The 19,575-nt window shown below is 32.5% G+C and overlaps 1 protein-coding gene across 3 annotated transcripts; it reads right to left on the reverse strand.

Annotated features, from left to right (window-relative positions):
- Positions 1-1,559: 1,559 nt before the first annotated feature.
- LOC111512609 (protein tumorous imaginal discs, mitochondrial) lies at positions 1,560-18,647 on the reverse strand. Of its 3 annotated transcripts, XM_023168753.2 has the most exons (8): positions 18,446-18,647; positions 18,019-18,227; positions 17,701-17,964; positions 15,376-15,676; positions 10,591-10,784; positions 10,288-10,501; positions 1,855-1,920; positions 1,560-1,805 (listed from the first exon to the last, which is right to left on the reverse strand). In XM_023168753.2, the coding sequence occupies exons 1-8, from the start codon at positions 18,606-18,608 to the stop codon at positions 1,792-1,794; spliced, it is 1,425 nt and encodes a 474-aa protein (XP_023024521.2). In that variant the 5' UTR covers positions 18,609-18,647; the 3' UTR covers positions 1,560-1,791. The 3 variants fall into 3 exon arrangements, with proteins under 3 accessions (XP_023024521.2, XP_023024518.2, XP_023024519.2); XM_023168750.2 differs by having other exon boundaries at positions 1,560-1,920; XM_023168751.2 differs by lacking the exons at positions 1,560-1,805; positions 1,855-1,920 and adding an exon at positions 8,141-8,359.
- Positions 18,648-19,575: the final 928 nt, after the last annotated feature.

The raw sequence follows: 19,575 nt of genomic DNA on the forward strand, positions 1-19,575 counted from the left end.
AGTTGGATTACCTCATGAATTCCCTTATGTGGAATACTGCTACTAGAAATCAGTGCCTTCTGTAATGAAGTACTCAGTACCTACTTTGGGTACTTTAAGTACTGTTCTGTACTAAAGTTCTGTCATACTCTGTATACATAATCAGAATGAGGACTTGATTACCCACAATGAAGTGCTTAGTTTTAGATAAAATAAAAATCCAAACATGCGTAAAAAGTTCTTAAATGTTACTAATACAAGTAATAATAGAACCTTCTTGATACTTGATTACTTCAAAATGAATGAGGCACTTGTTATAAAATACTTCAGGAATCTGCATATACATGCATATAACTACTTTGGAAAATAGAGTATAGTGGTATTTGAGTGCTTTTGAAGTATTTGGAGTCAGTCTTTCATTATGCTGTTACAAAAACTCTATTCACAAAACAATGTCAATGTTTTCTATTAATTTGGAGAGTGTTCTGCTTTTAAAAGAATAAGTATTCCAAAAATGGCTTTTATCAATGTACAGCACAAAAATTTGTACTTTGATAATAATAATCCTTAATTAGGTTCTCCTCAGTTAAATGACAACGTAATGTCATCAATCATGTTACTGCAAATTTATTTAGTATAGAAAAATAAAGTAATGCTGTGTCATCTACGAATAACTTAATATTTCATTTCAGAAATAATATTGAAACACATTTTATTTGAATAAAAAAACTGGGCCTGAAATTGATCCTTGTGTAGCTCCGTAAGTAAAGGTTTTTCAATAAACAAACTGTCTTCTATTAAATAAACAATTTTCAAACCATCTATAAATAATCCCTCAAGTAAAATATAGGAGATAATACAGGAGAAACACAGGCAATTTTACAGATATCAGGACATATACCAGATTCAAATGATTTGTTCATTATTTAATTCAATTCTGATCTCCAATATAGAGGTTTTATTTATATCAATTTCTTCTTCTCTTCACTCAGGAATACTGACTGGCAAAATAATCACATAAGAGTTGGCGTATCTGATGAAAATCTTGTTTTTTTGACTAAACTTTGACAGCAGGAACTTAGTTTCTTTGTGATGACCAATCAAAAGTGAGCATTCTGGTGAACATCTCACCCACACCACCCCTACTATTAGGTATACATTCACCAAGTAGTTCTCCTATCACTCGTTGTTAAAACTGCGAGATACTACCATTGTCCTCATTGACAATGCTTACACGTCTGAAGATATCAGCTATCAGATAAAACGTTTGCTACTATTAGATCTTTTTGACCACAGCAAACCAGCCCACATTTTACTATTATTGATCCGGACTCCGGCAGAAATGTGTTTTCATAAAAAATCTATTGATAAAAAAACATGTCATGTGGACTTTACTGGATACACTATACTTATTTAAAAAAATATATGAAACAAGTATTTCAAAATATATAACCAAAACTATTCAATATATTTTTTATTTAACAAAAATTACACTTTGAACTAATCAAATCATAAGCATTGAAGCTACTTTGATGAGCTGAAATTTCCATCAATTTACGTAAAAATATTGAGAGAAAAACTCTTACTCTACAGCTTTAATAATATACACTATGGTAACAATCAACTTGCATATGTATATATTTATAAACAATATAAAAAACTAGCCTTGAATGGAAGTGCATCTGTGTCTCTCTCCGCAAAAAGTCATTCAGTTTTTGTTTTTGACTTTGGTTTCTTCCACATCACTCTCCGAGCTCGACTCGGCAGCATTTTGCTTGTTATTTCGAGATTTCTGTGATTCTGCGATTTTCTCTACCTTTTTCCTCCTATTTTTGGTCAAATCAGTATCATTGTGAGAATCATTTTTGTCCTTACCTTCTAAAATTGAACGAATTGACTCCAGCAGTTCCAACTTTTCAGATGTCGTGAACATTTTGCTGCCTATAAAAAAATGAATATTATATAATTCTTTGATGGTCGCTGTATTCGATATATGGAGGGAGATAATAATAATAATAATAATCTTTATTTGAAATAGGTAATCCTAATCTACATTCACAAAGTATAATCTTATATATAGTAATTAGCAGCTCCTTCGATAGTATTAATATATTTGTTTTGTTTTAAATTTAAACGTACACACTAGGTATTTACATTTCGAGTTATATTTTCCATTGTTTTGCTAAAAGAAAACCATTCAAGTATAGCCAAATACCATAATAATCATATACAATCCTACATATGAACCAATAAGAATGCTATCCCAATATACACTTATAGCCCGAAAGAAAATACATATATTGATATCATTCACGTACAGCCAAATACCACAATAATCATATACAAACATACATATGAAACCAATAAGTTATGCTATCCCACTACCCACTATACACTCATATCCCGTAAGAAGATACATATATTAATACTCGTATTGAAACTAAAAATTATTAATCCTGATAGATATACAATACAACGATTTTACTTTTGCTGTAAATGGTTTATCATTTTTATTTTAAACTGTTGCAGAGTTTCTGATTTCTTTATATCATCTGGCAAACTGTTGTAAGCAATGAATCCCTTGAACACCAAAGTTTTAATATTGTAAGCTTTTGTTTGCCTAGTCACATGTAAGTTATGTTTACTTCTCGTATCATGCTGGTGAAGTTGCGTATTTATAGTTATATATTTGTGAAAATATGATGGAAGAAGATTATGCAACATTTTGAAGATATAACTCATAGTTAAATAAATAAGTCTATTTTCTATTGACAGCCATTGTAATGTTCCCAACATCAATGATATTGGTGTATATCTGTTACATCTCAAAGTGATTCTCATTGCACGATTTTGAAGTTTTTGTAGTGATCTCATTTTATTGAGGTCAAAACCATACAATAAGGTCGGGCAATATTCGAAGTGAGGTTTGATAATTGTATTATATACGGTAATTCTTGAGCTCATACTCAAATGCTGAGATACCCTCGAAAAAAAATATAGTTTTTTGAGTATTTTTTTCTGAATATAATTGAAATGACCATTCAACGTTAAGTGGTTGTCAAGCATAAACCCTAAATATTTAAACTCTTGAAGTCAAAGTATATAGTTAAATGCCTTTATGTAAGAATTTATTTTCAGGGACGATTCATTTAAGGAAAAACCCTTTTTATAAGAATAAACCCTATTTATAAGAATAACGAATCTGAAAATTCATTTCTTAAAAAAAGGGTTCCTCATCATACATCAGTTCTAAAGGTTAGGATTGAAGTATCAAAGAGGAATTGTATACAATCAAATACATCAATGGAATAAACTATCACTATCAAGAAACCTTCTGTAATAGGCATTTCATTGATACATTTTATGGTCTTAAAGATTACACTGGTGAAACATTATGGAGACCATGTGGAACGGATAGAAAATGTGCATATATGTGCAGAAACAATGAATCTCAAGTAGTTTGATAATATTCTAAGAGTAAGAGCTAGCAAAAAAACTATTTATTACTAAAATGGGAATTTTTTATGAAAAAAAGTAGTTCAAGTAATTTAAAAGCTTTGCTCATGATGCATGGGTGGGCCAAAGTTATAAAGTTTTCAAAATTATAAACCCATATCTGAAATGACTGCAGTTTTGTTTAATAAATGCAAAAATGATTTGAAGCTCAATGCCCAGAGGGCGTTAAAAGTCTCGTGTCAAATCGGCTGGCGCCCACAAGGAACATGCATTTAAAGAAACGACCAGTAAAATGAGAATTAATCTTACAGCTGAATATCACTGGAGTTTTTTCCCAACACCAAACCGTTATTTTAACACTTCGACGCGTGTTTGATCACCAGTGATCATCTTCAAGAGGAAGATCAAACTCTTACAGCTAGTTTGAGTTGTCAATTGAAATGTAAAATTAAATTGGCACTCAAAAAATCCATGTCGTTTTAAAAATAAACAATTGATAAATAGGAACGGGCGTGAGCGCGTACCCATGGAATGTGAAGATGATGAAGATTATGGTGAAGATAATATAGATTATGATGAATCGAGTGATAATGATTAGTAGCTAATGTAAAATATAGAAAAAAAATCAATTTATTGTTTAATAAATTTTATTTATTTTTATTGTTTATTAATTTTCAAACAAAAGAAGAATACCTGATTACTTTTAGAAAAACGTTTTTATTCAAATTATTTTATGAAACAAAATTATACATTTTCATTTTCAAACACAACATTTTTGAGAGCCGATTTGATTCTACGTTTCGAATAACTCAATAAACTTATTGTAAAATTGACTTTTAATTTAATGACCGGATTTTTTTTATCGTTTACGCGGTGTAGCTCTGATCGCTTGCCAATTTGTCACGGTTTTTTTGAGAGCAGATTTCTAACAAGAAAATATTGAAAACGGAAGCCAATTCACAAATTTTAAAGCATTTTATTTGGAATTCATTAAAAAAATGCATGGGTATTTTTAGTTTGTATTTATTTATTGTAGTGAGTATACAATATATAACCACTAAGTACATTACACTTGTAACGAATATGAGAAAAAATTAAATAAATATATGTAGAACCGATAACTAATTATAATTGAAAATATATTTCACAGAGTTTTTAAATCTAAGGAAAGGTAACCTCAGTTTTCCAATATCATTGCAATATGTATTGAAAGATCTGAAAATGCTGCATAAAGGAGAGTTTTTACCTGAATTGGTTTTTCTAAATGGTGTTGCAAAGATATCATGGTTTTGCAAGTCTCTGCAAGATGTATTCAATAAAATTTTTGTTATCAACTTTGGACAATCGACACGGTTATTGAATATTTTGTACAACATTAATATATCTGACATTTTTCTCCTATCTGTAAGAGATAACAGGGAACACTTTTTGTCAGTTTCATGGGCTAATTGTTTGACGAATTTATTTTGAACACCTTCAATTCTCTATTGGTAAATCGTATATTGGGATTAGGTTGAGTTAGGTCCGAAGTGAGTGGGTCTATTCGACCCTCCACCACAACCCGCAAGGGTTTATTGTGGCTCACACCTATTCACACTCGACCAAATAAACCCAGCTTCTTAACGAAGCCTATTAGTTTGTATTATGAGTGGTCTTTCAGGTCAAATGGTAAGAGTACGGCTCTGCCGAACTCTAAAAACCTGATTGGGTACCCAGCAGGGCAAAAACAAAGTATGTGCTCTACTGTTTCATCATTTTCCAAACAGAGCCGACACACACTGTCTTCCGACAGTTAGAGTATCTGCATATGATGATTCAAATGACACTGACCTGTAATAAGGCCTGTTAGACATCATAGTTCATTCCTACTGTCCAACAACTGTTTGGTATCAAGCTTCGAAAGGTGAATAAATGCCTTAGAGTGAGCCAATCCTGGAAGATTCTGCCAGAAGTCTGTAAATCTTCTTGCCATCCAGGAGTTCAATCTTTGTTTGGCGATGAAGCTCCTTTGCAAAGGAGTCAGCAGCCTCATTGCCTTCCAGGCCAGTATGGCCAAGAATCAAGACCAGAGACAATCTGTTAAGTCTTCCTATCGACGAGAGTCGTTTTTGGCAATTTGCTATCAATTTAGATGTTGCTCAGTAGGAGCCAAGAGCTTCCAACGCCGCTTGACTGTCCGAGAATATTTTATTGACTTGTGTATGAGGTTGGATTCTTCCAATCTCTCACACAATTCAATAGCGTGAATTTCCGATTGAAATACAATCGTTTAGGCTCCTAGGCAGGTTGACATCTCTGTCCTGGGTCTGCGACTGAAAACATCTGCACCAGAACCGGAAGGTGTTTTTGATCCATCTGTGAACCAACAACTATCTGCTCTTAATATTTCCTTCTCCCTGAAGGATCCAGTTCTTTCTACTCGGGAACAGTACTTTATAAGGCAGTTCGTAGTTGACAGTTGGAGGCATGAAGTCAGAGGTCATTTCCAGAATGCTGTGACTTCCATTGTCAACCAACAGTCTGCTGCACTCTGCTTTGAATTGATTTGTGCAATTGGCAATGTGCACAAGTCTGTATGTAGTCCATCTTGCCTCTCTCTGTGGAGAGGAGGTAGATCTAGAAGGATCTCCATCGCCGCTGACGGTGTGGTACTGATGGCCAGACAACCCTGTCTCTGTAAGCCAGAGAGCTTCGCCTAGGCCGTTTTCTGTAAAGCCTTCGGCCAGCAGGCAATTGCACCATAAGTGATCATTGGTCTAACAATCATCACATAAATCCAATGTATTTGTTTGGGACCTAAACCACAAGTTCTAAAACGAATCCTTCGACATGTCCATAGGGACAGCCTGGCTTTGTGTAAAACTTTTCAAGTGAGCGTTCCAGGTGAGTTTTTTATCAAGGACAATGCCAAGATATTTCACCTCCGTTCCAACAATAATATATCTGACATTTTTCTCCTATCTGTAAGAGATAACAGGGAATACTTTTGTCAGTTTCACGGGCTAATTGTTTGACGAATTTATTTTGACCACTTTCAATTCTCTGTTGGTAAATTGTATATTGCGGATATATGTCTAGTATTTCTGATAATGAATCCCAATAAATGATTACACATATCAACGGTGTTCCCTATGTGAGATTTAAAAATAATTTTGGAATCCATTATTACATACTTCACTGATCAAAGTTGATAACAACAATGGGGGTTCTATTTGACAAAAAAACATCTAATTAGAGTCAATAAAATTAATTTTTTAGATATTTCAATTCAATTATGGTTTAATTTTTGATTCATGTAGGCAGCATTACTCAATAGTAGATTTCTTCTTATTAAAAAAATCTAGTTGTGTTTGAATGTCATACAGAATCTATATCTATACTAATTATAAATGTGAAAGTTTGTTAGGATGGATTTAGATGAAACTTTACATAAATACAGCTTATACATCAGAATAACATATATGCTACAATTAACAAAGTTTTTGTATAATTTTGGTCATAATATAACGATGAGTTATAAGGAAGTCGGAAAAATTCTTGCTCCCTGAAAGCTATCTTGGCGTATGCTACCTATACCGTTAGAGTTACATGCAGATAATGTACTGTAAGATTGTTTATCTTAAATAGTTCTAAATAAAAGTCCGCGATAGAATAAATCTACCTCTTATGTGGTAACCACTACATGCAAAATTCTGAACCATAAATACAATTAAATTGGATACTTTTTTTATAATGCACATTTTAGAATATCAGTCAAATTCTTATAAAAGTTAATACAAATGTTGTTTTAAGTATTTAAATAGATAAACTTTGTCTTTTATGCTTAAAATATGAAATATGTAGGTAGGTTCTTTGTATAGCGTAAATAAACATCAAGAAAGGGAATCAGGAATTTCCACCCCAAGAGGGAAAAATAGAGGTTCAAAGATTGCATTGAATTTCGTCAGTTTGGAAGTTGATAACCTGAAGTTTTGGGTTAATAAAAAACCTTGTAACTATTTGTTTAAAATGGTCTGTCACGAACCTTAATGTGACAAACCAAATTTTACGCGGGCAAAGCCGCGCGCAACAGCAAGTATATTATAAAGAAAATAACTTTTGTCCAATTTCTACTAAGTTTATTATTTGTTACAACCGGTTTCGGTTTATTAGACCATTTTCAAGTAACTGGTTTTGTAAACTAGAGCCCAAACACAACACCTTTATTTTTCAACACACACAGCGCTGTTTCGACCCGCCATAGGTCTTCTCAATGGGGCTTGGCTGAACCACAAATGCATTTCTGAACTCAACTGTCTTGAAAGATGACATCTGCTGATGACTCCATCTATTTGATAGATAGAAAACTCAATCCTCGAATATCAAAGATAAACGAGGCTCTCCAAGAGGGTCAGTTGCAAAGTCAAGCTTCGACATCGACGACATTCGTCTTCTATCTTTCACTGCAGTTGTAAACTAAAGCCCAAACACAATACATTCATGATTCATCAACAGACAGCACTGTTTTTACCCAGAATAGGTCTCGGTGCTGGGCTGAACCACAAATGCGTTACTGGACTCAAATGTCCTTAAAGGACAAGCCTGAATAAGTAGCAGCGATGACATCTCAATAGACAACGATGTACAAAATTGATTTCTTACTCCATTTTAGCAGTATTCTCTCAGTCATGAAGGTATACCACACATTAATAAAAATTAATACCACTACTTTCTATTTTTTTTATTGTTTAGCTGTTCAATAACTTGTTAATAAATAAATTAAAAATCAACAATTTATTCAACCTATATTCATTTACGTCACTGACTGTCACCTAACCAAAAATGGCCTTTTTTATTTTACTCAAAAAACCGGAATCTTCTTGGGAATGTTTCGCTTGGGTTCTTTCCTCAGAGCCAGCGAAGGGCATGCCTCCCTCAGATTTCCCTGCCAAAGAAAAATTATCTCAGTTTCAGAAAACAAAAATAATCAGAATATGGCAAGTATGTCTGACAGGTAAATGAACCCTAAACAAAACATTCACAAAAATTATGAAAGAAATGTTACTCTTCAATGTAATATAATACAAACATTTCAAATAAGTTGTTTTTAAGTAACATTTTATTGAGATAATTCCTCTAAACACTGCTTTCATAAAACAAATATTTTCAAACATTAGCTTTAAAAAACTAGTTTGTCTTTTTTAACAAAATAAATATTAATCCCCTCCATCCCAGAGACCTGCAGTTTAAAATAGTAGTTCGTAAGAACTAATGTTAATGTTCTCTAGATATTGTCTGAAGATTTGCACGTTTTTGGTAAAGTCCAAAAAATATATAAAGGTAAATTAAATCACAAAAATAACGAATACAAAAGATGTAAAGTCAATTTTAATAAAAAAAATCTGACTAAATTCAAAATGGAAATGGGGAGTCTGAAACTATAATTACTATTGTTTGGATACAAGCATAAACTTTTATTTATAGTTGAATAAATGGTACAATGACGTTAGTGTTTTGTTGGCAGCAAAAAGATATTGGATATTGGAAGTTCATCAAGAAAGTATTTGAATGATATTATATTTATTTTAGAAATATTTAATAATGTTACACCAACTTTTTGCGTTTTCTAAACTAAGTCTTTTTCCTTCCACAATATTGTACCATCAGCGAAAAGGGTGAAACTACCAGGTATATTAATTATAGTAATATCATTATTAACTCTTTCAATGTTAGTATTTGGTAAATGACAATTGAAAGCAATCATTAACAAACACTTTTCACAAAGATGTTAATTTTTTTAGTGTTTCAAAAAAATTGTTGAAAACAACAGTTTTGGAAAACAAACCTACAGAAAATTTAGTTAGTAGGAAATACCATTGATATCCATTTACTATTTTCAAAAATCAAATTAAATATTTGAAATTAAATATTTGGGAAAATTAGTTCAAATCAGTTAGTATCCACTTTTCAACTCTCACAAAGCAATACGGGAAATCATATCCAACTTTCTATCACCACCTTTGTAACCATGGTGAATCAAAAAAGTAAATTAAAAAATAGTTTTTAAGCACTTATTAAAAAAAAATAGTTCAAAAGAACTAGTATATTAATCAATATGAGAAATTATATCCAATCTTTCATCACCAGTGTTGCCAAAATTACGATTCAGAAAAGTACTTTCAAAAATAAGACTTTTCAATCACTTATTTCAAAGAAGTAGTTTAGAGGAATTAATATATTAATATCCTCTTTTCGGCACTGGCAAAGTAATGTGATAAATTATACTGAACCTAAATCAATCCTGAAAACCTAGATCGATACAACCATTATGTGGAATAAACTTCCTGAGAATGTTTTTCCAAATGGATTTAATTTCTAGCTATTCAAATCCAAAGTGAATCACTACTTTCACACAGGCACCGCTCTTAGAGCGCCTTAAGGATTTTCCTGTAGTGCTTGTGTTTTGTCCTTGGAAAACTAAAATTAAAACATCCAAATTCATAGTCCATTTGCTTGTTTTGTTCAATGACAATAAATAGTAATTGACATTCTCATTTCTTAAGTTTTCCAAAAATATTTTTGTTATTTTGGATTCTACCCAGAATATGAAATGGAGATGAAGCTTTCAAAATCTGCCTCATCAGTAGATGTAACTGGTAGTGGGTGAGGAATTGGTATGCATCAGGGTTCGGTATTAGATACCACCTAGTTTTCTTTTTTTTTTTTCTTTTGAAGATTCAAATATAAGACGCTTTGTAAATAAGGAGCTGAGTACATTCATATTTGGCCTGTGTTAATTTTTAGTTGTTCTATCCGGAAGTTTTATTGAAAAAAATTCTCAAAGGAAAAAAAATTTGAAAATCCACTACTCACCATCATTTCTCGACACAACACCCATAATTTGACCTGGAGTGTCTTTTTCTAATTCAGCATATGCCATTGCTAACGCCTTCTGTTTATCATCCAAGTGCTTGGGAACTACTATTTTGAACATTACATAATGGTCGCCGTGACCATAACCGCTGACCTTTTTCATTCCTTTACCACTTAGACGTATCCTCGTGTGCGAAGACGTACCTGGCATAACCTAAAATTATCATTTTTTATAATATTCACAGAAGAGAAGGGCAGAGTTATTTTGAAATTCACAATGAAATACGCAAAAAATATAGTTACTTGAAGGGTATGATCCTCGTAGAGCCCTTGTATCCTAATAGTACCTCCTAGAAGTGCTTGTGCTACTGAGATGTCTGCCTCCGTATGGACATCGGCCCCATCTCTTTTGAAGTAATCAGATTTGTCTACCCTAAATGTTACGAAAAGTTCCTTATTTCCTACTGACATCCTAACGGTTTGACCATCCTCAATACCTGAAAAAATAACATACTCGAAAATGAAAATCTTCCTATAAAAAATTGTTTTTCAAAGTGAGACATCTTGTGAAATTCTCATTTATATACTTTTCAAAAAGGAACTTTTAAAAATTAAAAAAATATCACTATTCTATGCATCGTAATAGTAAAAAGTAATAAATGCTCATTTTAAATGCAAAACATTAACAGACTGCTCAAACAAAATTTTGTGATTTTGTTATGATTTGCCACAGTTGATACAGGCTCTTTTATAATACCATACCGGGTCCAACCTTACTTTGTATTGCAAACAAGTTGCAAACAAAAGATTTTATGAGCCTTCGGGTCGTTTTATCATCTGCAGTGACGTGCTTTTGGGTATTTAATAAAAAATTGTTGTTAATACTAATAATTATGTTTATTTATTTATATACAATTTATATATACTTTAATTGAAAATATTTACATAATTATACATAGTTTTGTTTGTTCAAGAAAATATCGGGAATAAGCAAAAATTAAGGTGTGTTATCACTACGTATTATAAAACAATGTCGCTTCCCGCTGTCTGTTCCAATGTATGCCAAGATCTTCAAAACTATGCAACGGATTTTGATAGGGTTTTTTTTTTATAGATAGAGTGATTCAGGTTTATATGTATATAACATGCATAATATACTAGAGAAGTACTGATGATTTTAGAGGTTTTTAATGTGATGTAAGTAAACACATTTTTGCGCTTACATTGCAAACACTGGCTGAACCCTACAAGATAGATAAAAAAATGTACCACAGTATTGTACACCTTGAAAGGTATACAAAAAAGTCCGCGATGGTATATGTCTATCTCTTAGGGATAACCCTCATAACCATCGAGAAATAATGGCTCATTTACAAAACAATTTTAAGCAATACAGCATTGATCCTTATCCAATTAAGTATCTTAAATACATTTTGCATTATATATCAATATTTCCCTTTACAGTATGTAATTTAAATCAATATTTTCAAAGATTTTACAGATTCAAAATGCAGGGACATAGCAGTTGCGGCGGTACCGGCCGGGGTTGGCGGCGATGCGTGCCTATAAATAGCGGGTCGAAGGCCGCGCTTCGACCTTTTGCATTTTATGATTAGCAGCAATTGCACGCGTTTATGTTATTTAATATCAGATCAATCAGATGAATATTCATTGAATGTTATGATTGAAAGTTCTATTCTACAATTTCCTCAGTTGATTTCCACAAGTTGTCCTCTTGTTATACAATATGTTCAATACAGTTTTGTCATTTTTTCGAATCGAAATTTTTTGAGGACTACATAACACATTTTTTTTAAACGTAATGAAACTCTTTTTTAGATTTTTTTTGCGAAAAAGACTAAAACATGGCTCAGCACACAAACCGAAATTATCTGGACAAGTATTTCATTTTCTCACAGTACGTTTCCTGATTTTTTCTGGAAACAAAAACCACATATCTTATTGGTGTTCTGTTTGTGGCATCAACTGCTTCAATTTTACTAGGAAAGTGTTTTTTATATGCAATATTCTATTCTACGTAGTATATCAAGCAATAAATTTTCAATCACAAGTAAATGGTAATCACAGAATGTAATTTTTTGGCCAAAGTACTTGCAAAATATTCCGTAAGAATTAAAAAAAAACAGCTACAGGATATGAACACCAAGTTTTTTATACCAGAATATTGTTCTTTCAAAGGAGGGTAGTAGGAAATCATATGGTCCTGGCTATCTATTCCTCCCATATATTTATTGTATTCCACAATTGGTGAAGGCTTCTGTTTAGCGACCCCTCTTCCACAAATTATGTGGATATGTAGGTCATATCTCTTTTATCCTTCCACTTTCCAACCATTAAACCATCTCCAACTCCAAGTTTAATTTTCAAAATTTCAACAGGACCATCTTTTCTGTCACTGCCTAATTATTGTTTACTTTTATTGTTCACTTCACAAAATCTTTTTGAACAATGTTATTTAAATGTGCGGACTGCAGTACAATCACCTCTGCCTAGTGCGGACTGAATATCAACACATTTAATGCGAGAGATACATGTGCACCACAAGGCATCATCCGCACAAAGTGATATAAAGGCAGAGGCAGAATGATGATATTTCGTTTCTGTTTCATCTTTTTAACTACATAGAAAGGTAGCTGGTCCCATTGACATGGGTGGAGTGCTCCACTCACTCGATCAACCGCTGTGTGAATTGGTGGTTCAAGCCACGAGGAATGATGATCGATTTTCACTTCCTATCATCCAACCCGTGTTAGGAATAACTCATTAGAAGGTAAAACCTTGTTAGTCCTTAGCTCGTACATGTTTCAACTTTTGAGAGTTGTCGTTTGTAGGAAGCGACAGCTGGTTAATGGAAAAACGGATTCTGAACAGATTTGAACATATTCCATGAAATGAGTTTTATTTGAACATACTATGGACAATCGTTCTTCTTTAACCATGGTTTGTTTTTGTGTCGGAGCCACTCAATACTTTCTTTTCTCCATGCATTAATTGGTATTTTCTCAATTTTTCTGGAATAACTTGCATTTTCCATCACAATCACAGAGTGAGGTGTATGGAGATCAAAAATTTGCTCAGAATATTCTTCAAACACATTGTTGTTCATGTCTTTATAGTAATCGCCAGAATGGTTTGACTCAAAGAGCAATAAACCACTCAAAACCATGAATACTTCCAATGTGGGTAATAATCAGTCGCTTTTCTTCTCTACAAGACGACTTTAATCCGGTAGACCATCCTTCTAAACACGCTTGACTTGAACTTATAATGCTTTTGTCTTGCCATATTTTTCCAACAGTATATCCTTTGTTAGACCAAGTTTTGTCCAGTTAATTAATTCATTTTTTCCAGCTGAAATTCAAATTCAAAGTTTTCCATAATTTCTTGAAAGTAACTTTTATGCATGATCTACACATCTTTGCAGAGCTCATTTTAAACTTAATTGTTTTTTCTTCTTTACTTTGAAAGTTTCCCACAATTATTTGAATAAAAATGGAGAAGTAAACCCAAAAACATTTTTCTCAATATACACAGTATAATTAAAAAAGTGGATAAAAATAAAGACACACTGTTGGTATGAGATGTCAACATTAACATGTTTTTTTTCAAAAATATCCACAATGTGCTTACCACATTTATTACCACATTTGTTAAGACACATTTTGTTTCAGATACCTAAACCATTTTGTTACCATTATACTCCAAAACATTAAATTAAAATCACTTATATATCAACGCGGGTCCTAAGCATTTCTCTCAGGTTTAAAAATCTTAATAACATAAGTAACCTGAATTACAAAATGTTCATTTTTGTTAATATTCATCTCAAGAAATACAACTTTTTGATAGAAGGTATTCATTCGCTATAAAAATCAGAGTTTCATTTTTATAATCTAAATGGAACTCTTTTTCTGAGATTGGCGCTGATATATTACTCGGAAAGATGTTTTGAGGAAATGAGAGAAATGGATCATTTACTGGTTACCATGAAAATCTATTTTTTGAGAGAGAAGAGTCATTTGTTCTATTTTATTTAAGATTAAACTACTCCTGTGTAATCTATCTATACCATGCTGAATTGTTGGTAGCAGTCAAACTGATGAATATTGGCTTCAACAATGGACGTTAATTAATGAAAATCCATGATAACGTATCCAAGTAACACTTGATAATGTGAGATTTTAACTTCACAAGTTACAAAACTGTGACATGTGTTTCACTGTACAGGCATGAGTACCAGTGGGTAGATAGAATTATTAGTCGTTATCATCTCCTGATGCTGGTTAGCAAAATGCATGTCTAGAAAGAGTGGTTTTTGTTTTGGTGTGGAAAAAGTAATTTCTTCAGATAAGTATCTGTATCGAGAAGAATACTTGAAGAAGACTAGTATAGTCTTCTTCACATGGTACAGTTTTGTGAAAATTTCAGAAAAATAGAACACCTACCTTTCTTATTCTTGTTCCATTTTTCATATTGGTTTAACAGGAGACTTTTTCCAAAAGGATCAATGACCACATACATAGTATTTTCAATTTAAAGGTCAACTCAATATTTGCTACTTTTTGGCAGAGGAGTATTAGTTCAATTATAACTACAAACTACTGCATTAGACCAGAAATGTAGAAAATTTTTGAAATACTTACAATTAAATGAGTTGAATAACTCGAAATCAGTGATTAACAAAAACAAACAAAATTGAATAAGTATTATGTTAATTTTACTTTTCAATCATAAACATGTCTGTTTATAATAATATTGTGAGATTTAATGTAAAATCAACAATAATACTAATTACAGATGATTTAACAGATTGTAAATTTGATTTCAAGGAATACTCCTTGTTTAGTACTCATCATGCTTAAAAACAGTAATGTAATCAATTATAACTGTCAATTATCAATTGGCTATAGTCAACATATTGAACTGTCGATCACAGGTAATGTTAATTATAGACAATGGATTACAACTGACAATTCAAACTATCGGTTATAGATGAATGACAGTTTTAATGTCAATTAAAAAACAAATATTCTGTGCCGCTTTTTCTTGTATGCAATACTATCTCACCTGCAGGAACCGGTATAGTGACTTTCTTCCGTTGTACTGTTGATCCTTTCCCTTGACACTCTACGCATTTGTTTTGGATATACATCCTGGTGCCTTGACAGTACCGACAAGTAGAACGCATCACGAACGGTCCAGTTGTTATACTTTCCATGCCAGTCCCATTACAGTAATGGCACTTTTTTGGTTGGGTTCCAAGCTCACATCTGGTGCCTTTACATTTAGGGCAAGTATCCACAACGTTTACGTTGACTTCTTTGTTGGTACCTCTAGCTGCTTGGCTAAATGTTACCCTGAGTAAAATCTGAAAAGTAATATATTATACAGAATTTTTGCAACAACAGGCAGAAACATTATTTTTCCAAAACTCAAAATAAAAATCAAAATACTTCATTGTTCTAATGTTCACAAAACAAAATGTGCAAGCAAGTCAAAATTAAATTATTTTAAATCCATATTCATTTTGAGGGACCCTGAATAAGTGAGTGAAAAATGTATTACAGGAATAATGCACATCTTTTTCAATGCAAGATAAAAGGTGAATTACACTGTAATTTTCAAAAAAAATTCTGAGAATGCAAACAAATTTAATGCATTTTTATATGTATAGAGCTGGATGAAGTTCAAAAATGACCTTCTTAAAGAGTCTGTATTCAGTTTATTCGTGAAGAACAGCAGAGCACATACCTTGTGCCTGCCCCGCTGGGGACCGATCAGTTCGGCAGAGCCGTACTCTTACCATCTGACCTGAAAGACCACTCACCATACATACTAATCGGCTTCGTTAAGAAGCTAGGTTTATTTGGTCAAGTGTGAATAGATGTCAGCCACAATAAACCCTTGGGGGTTGCGGTGGAGGGTCGAATAGACCCACTCACTTTAGACCTAACCAGGGCCGTCGCCATGAGGGGGGGTGGGGAGAGCCTTCCCCCTGCTTTTTCGACTTGGGAAAAAGTTGGGAAATTTTGGGCCATGAAGATAGAAAAAAATAATAGTAAAAAAATTAATGAAAACTAAATAAAATAAAAATGAGAGAAAAGAAAGGGAGAGGTAATAAAAAAAGGGAAAGAACTGGGAGAAGGTTGGGATTTCCCAACATGCATAACTTGGAGATCCCATACTTTGAAATTCTGAGTTGTTTGAAAACTTCAAAAAAGTTTAATTTCTGTCCTGAACAGTCCACAAATTTATAAGTGACAATTTTACAAAATTCCCAACTTTTCGCTGTTTTTTTGACTTGGAAAAGTTGTGAAATTTCGGGCCTTGAACAATAAGCTCAATATTATTTAAGTGTTGTTTCTTTTCATATGTATTGAATATTCCTATACATGGTGGATATGGTGGAAGACCAAGGACCTTGGTTCAAAGTAGAATAATTCCCATTATTATTTTTATAATTAATTAATTATAAGTAATTAATTGAATCTGTCAACATTCATGTTCCGAACAGGAATCTTAGACACAGCCATTTATTTCATATACCCTTCCATCATACAAATTATGGCAAAAATACACCCTTGGAAAGAACCCTAAAGTTAGTAGATGACAAAAACATCAGTATTTTTGGTGTCTCTTATGGTCGTTTTAAACAATCATTGAATAATTTAAGTTGGTAATTGTTTACATAAGGTAGTAACAAGTTTAATTTTAATTCTATATCCTATAGTATTTTATAATGTTATATAGTTGTGTGCTGCAGAAACATTCCGTAGCGTATTAGTTTATATTTTACATTTTTATATTGTACTTTTTTCTGTGAAATTTTTACACTGTAATGGGGTTTATCCCGTATAAATAAATAAATAAAATAAATTAACAAAATTTATTTTTGTTTGTGCATACCCTAAGGGGCATAAGCATTCAGCCAATCTTTGGATAGCTAAGTAAGAAAATCTATATATTATAGTAGTAACTAATCCCTCAGCTTTCATTTTTTTAAAAGTTGGAAAATTTTGCTGGTAGGGTTGGGAAAATTTGGATTCCCTCCCCCCCCTGGTATTTCTTTTCGCTACGGCCCTGGACCTAACCTAACCTTATTCATGGAGAAAATTCAATTTTTTTCATTTGGAAATTGTGAATCCCACAAAAGCAAGTTGTTAACATAAGATTGATGTTTTCATATTCTAAACATGAACGTTTGTGTATATAATTCTACAAACTATCGCAAATGCCCATCAATTAGATAGAGTTTTGTTAAAATATTTTTCTTAAATTGTCAACTTGTCTTTAAAAATATTGTATGTTGTTGTACAAGTTTGGATTATGTGTTTCAAACATGACTAATTTTCTCACAAAACTGAAAACTTTCTCATGTCATTTTCTTCTCACCTCTTGTGCCTCTCCAAAACCATAATTGGATTCAGCATAATCATCGAAAGGTGATGAGCCTTTCCCGAAGCCAGCTTCACCGAATATTTTCCTAAACAACTCCTCAGGATCTATGGTGGATTGGTACTGCCACTGCTGGCTAAAACCTTGTGGTCCAGATGCTCGTCCAGTGCCAGCTCCTCCCATACCTCCCATACCTCCCATTTGTTCAGCAGTTGCACCCCAAGTATCATATTGCTTACGTTTGGTGTCATCACCCAAAATCTAAATGAAAAAATCATAAGTTTGATGCAAAGGTATTAATGATAGTGTCCTCACCTCGTATGCTTCAGAAACTTCCTGGAACTTCTTGGAGGAATCAGGATCGTTTTTATTCACATCAGGATGATATTTTTTAGCAAGTTTATAGTAAGCTTTCTTTATTTCGGAAATAGACGCATTTCGCCCTACCCCTAAGATATCATAGTAGCTTTTTTTGGAAGTGAGTGGCGAGCTCAAATGAAAATTACGCTTTGGTACTAGGACACCTAAAAAAGTAGGGTTAGACATGAGATAAAATTATGAGGAACTATGTCAGGGTACAATTTTCAAAATTCTTCATAGTTAAACTCTCAAACTTATATATATATATATATATATATATATATATATATATATATATATATATATATATATATATACATGAATCTATAGTTTGGATAGCTTAACAGTTCAAAATGATGTAATTCCACAATAACAAACTTACTTTGATGTGCACTATTAGAAATTTTACAACGAAGGAGTACTGATTTACTGTGGTGAGTGAATTGGCAAAGAAATCTTGATGAAACTTTGTTTACCGGAGGAGTTGCTAATATTATTACTTGTTTTATATTGAAAATACCTAAAAGATTCCTAGCACTAGCCATTTTTAAATGACAAACATGACACAAAAGGAAATGAAATATGACATTGACATTGACATGTGGCTATTAAAAATGGTGGCTGCGTCCAAGATGAAAAATGAGGAAATCAAGACGCTGGATGCAGCATAAAAGCGAATTTGAATCGATTCGTTTATCCTGGGAGTTCACTATAAATATACAAAAAAGTAGTATCATTATATGCCCACCAGATGAACATTTCAATGATGTGATAAGAGTAATTCAATTTTTCAATGAGTTCCAAATAAAAAATATATTATTCTAAATCTCAGTATGAAAACAAAAAATCAAATCATAATTAATCAACTATATAGACATATCACAATAATTTATATGAGCTGATTTTAACTGTATGTACGTCCAGTCAGCCAATTTTCCAATAAATACGAAGAGAATATGTCCATAATTACATTACTTAATTCGTTCGTTCTATGTGATCAAAGAGTTTTTTTTTTGAAATATCTATCAGGCCATATTTTGCGACACTATTTCTAGAGGATGAGTTAATATTTAAATGGAAGACGAGTAACGGAATCGGGTATAACAAAGCATATTTTAAAATCAATCACACAATGAAACGAAAATAATCGCCAAAGAACCTCACGGAAAATCAAGAAAGCTAAATGACTCCGTTGTATTTCCACATACTCTATGGAAATGGATTGCACCTGGTTACCATTGCTGGAATGAGAGGTTAATGATGGAAATATCAACCTGAAGTGAGATCTCGAACAACAATCGTATGTATTCCTTTAGACAGTTAAATATGACAGCTTGACATTTCATTTCTACATTTATCAAAGGCAATAGTACGAAAGCGTTGAAGGGCCACACAAAAATATTTTTTTCGATTTGTATAATTCTGACTTTCATCTCAGAATTCTGACTTGTATCTCAGAATTCTGACTTGTATCTCAGAATTCTGACTTGTATCTCAGAATTCTGACTTGCA

This window comes from Leptinotarsa decemlineata, unplaced genomic scaffold (assembly GCF_025532065.1).
Source record: "Leptinotarsa decemlineata unplaced genomic scaffold, Ldec_3_MD MMD2_P_RNA_scaffold_6, whole genome shotgun sequence".
Classification (NCBI taxonomy): Eukaryota; Metazoa; Arthropoda; class Insecta; order Coleoptera; family Chrysomelidae; genus Leptinotarsa; species Leptinotarsa decemlineata.

Bases quoted from the DNA above. Each gene is read 5' to 3' on its own strand.
- LOC111512609 (XM_023168750.2), bottom strand. From the start codon at position 18,608: ATGGCTAGTGCTAGGAATCTTTTAGGTATTTTCAATATAAAACAAGTA. The intron at 18,228-18,445 runs GTAAGTTTGTTA...CTACTTTTTTAG, and splicing joins TTCTAATAGTGCACATCAAA to GTGTCCTAGTACCAAAGCGT. The intron at 10,785-15,375 runs GTGAGATAGTAT...TTATTTTTTCAG, and splicing joins CACTATACCGGTTCCTGCAG to GTATTGAGGATGGTCAAACC.